Here is a 1,941-nt window from a genome sequence, read left to right on the forward strand (position 1 = left end):
TTGGTCAAAAAAGTACTCGAGTGATACAGTGTTATTTTCTGGATGCACCCAGTACTGTACAGTGTAGCTGTCTACATATTCTCCACTTGGCACGGAGTCCCCAGCGATTTCGACACACGTGTACAAGTGTTTGTTGGCTTTCTGCACGCGCAACGATGCTAAAGCCCCGCATCTGGACGCAAATCGGACTGCAGTGCTGGTGAATTTGATCCAATTGTCAACAACAGGAGGCGATTGAGCGTATCACTTTACGAGGATTTGCTGCTTATTTGCTTGCTCCAGGTTATATTTCATGCTGCGCACTCACTATTTGCGATACCGGTCTACTGCCCATGTCGTATGTCGACTGCCCAACGCATGCCGCTAGTGCAAAGAAACACTACTGCTTATCCGGAGGCCGTTTTCCAAACGATGTAAAGGTAGCGCCCTCCACGACCCTTATTCAAGTCCCCCGTCATGCCTGTCCATCCATCAGGAATTCGAACAAGCTGGCCGCCCCACAGCACGACGTCCACAATCTTTTCTTTCACATCCCTACGGTGCCAAATATCCAGAAAGCGGTAATCTCCACCTGCCCCCATTGCCATATCCTGCTGGCCCCGTTCCTTCGTCCAACCTGGAACCCCGCCAGAGATTTGGACTGAGATGTTATCAGCTCCCTGAGAAATGTCATCCACCCAAACAGGTTCCAGAAACACATATTTGCCGCCGTAGCCGCGGTTGATGTCACCCCAATTTTCTCTCTCCACGTTTTTCGATTCGCCGGACAAGCCGTCTTTATATAACATAAAATCCTTTGAATAGGTCATAGCTCCATATGTATGCACCTTGATATCTTTGAGATACTTTATCGGGGCCTCGTGCACCGGGATTTTCATTAAGACTTCCTCGTTGAGAGTAGGGATATCCGCCGAGGGCCAGACCTTGAGCTCACCTGTCTCCCAGGAGATGGTAGGAAACTTAATCTTCTTTTCAAATACGTACACTGACTCACCAGGCTCAATGCTGATGGGCCCAATTTTCTGGGACGTTTCCTTTGTCTCTGCATTTGTGTGAGAGGCCTCATGCATGCTGGTGTTCACAACTGATGAAGTCCAGCCGACCGTAGTGTTTGCTGACACATTGAAGATTTTAATCTGTGCACTCACATCCAACGAAATTGAAGTGGACGTTGACTTGCTCTCTTCACGAGCAATGCTTTCGACTTCGCTTCGAGACGTGGTGACCGAGCTCTCAATCTCTCTGGTGTATGGAACAGCAGAATGGAATTGGGAAGGATTGGTGAAACTGTCTTTCAGTTGCCATTCCATTCTCCCCTTGACCTCAATTAGACGGTTGCTCATGTCGGATGTTTGAAATTGCGAAGGCGAGAAGACGGTGAGGATGCTTAGCAGACGGATGAACAACGTCAGAGAAATGTAGTAATTTCGTTTCGATACCACCAAGTGACAAGCACAGCTTATATAGTGAGTAGGGAAGGCAGCAAGTATCTCCACCTTTCAAAAGATGCAATAGAAGCGTGTCGCCGAGATTGTCTGCTCCTGTGATCATCAAAATGGAGATTGTGAATTTGATGGGCTGCACTTGCAGTGGCTCGTGACTTGAAAAGGGGGAAAGCGTGCTGTTTGGCAATACTGCGCTCGGTTGGGCCAAACCGCCGTGTACGAGAGGATCAGTACGTCAAAAACACACAAGACAAAGACAAACCGAAAATGTGCCGTTGTGGGGACAAGCCCTGACGCGGTGAAAATATGCATCTTTCAACAAAAGTGTATCTAGTACAGTAGTCTCTCGATAATCGGAACTTGCGATAAAGGAAACTTCAACTTTGCGGGAACGCAAACCTGTACGAACCGTGCAGGATGAGACTCGTTTGTGCTGATGAGAGAGCGGAAAGCCCACTTCGCTTTCCTTCAAGACGGGTCGATCCGACACTGCCGT

At 48.5% G+C, this 1,941-nt stretch overlaps 1 protein-coding gene; it reads right to left on the reverse strand.

Moving 5' to 3' along the window:
• Positions 1-229: 229 nt before the first annotated feature.
• On the reverse strand, positions 230-1,343 carry CHC_T00001985001 (hypothetical protein). XM_005712877.1 is given in 2 exon segments: positions 230-386; positions 387-1,343. 1 exon segment carries the CDS (start codon positions 1,341-1,343, stop codon positions 387-389), a length of 957 nt encoding a protein of 318 aa, XP_005712934.1. The 3' UTR covers positions 230-386.
• Positions 1,344-1,941: the final 598 nt, after the last annotated feature.

The sequence above is a fragment of the Chondrus crispus genome, genomic scaffold (assembly GCF_000350225.1).
Source record: "Chondrus crispus Stackhouse genomic scaffold, scaffold_120, whole genome shotgun sequence".
Lineage (NCBI taxonomy): Eukaryota > Rhodophyta > Florideophyceae > Gigartinales > Gigartinaceae > Chondrus > Chondrus crispus.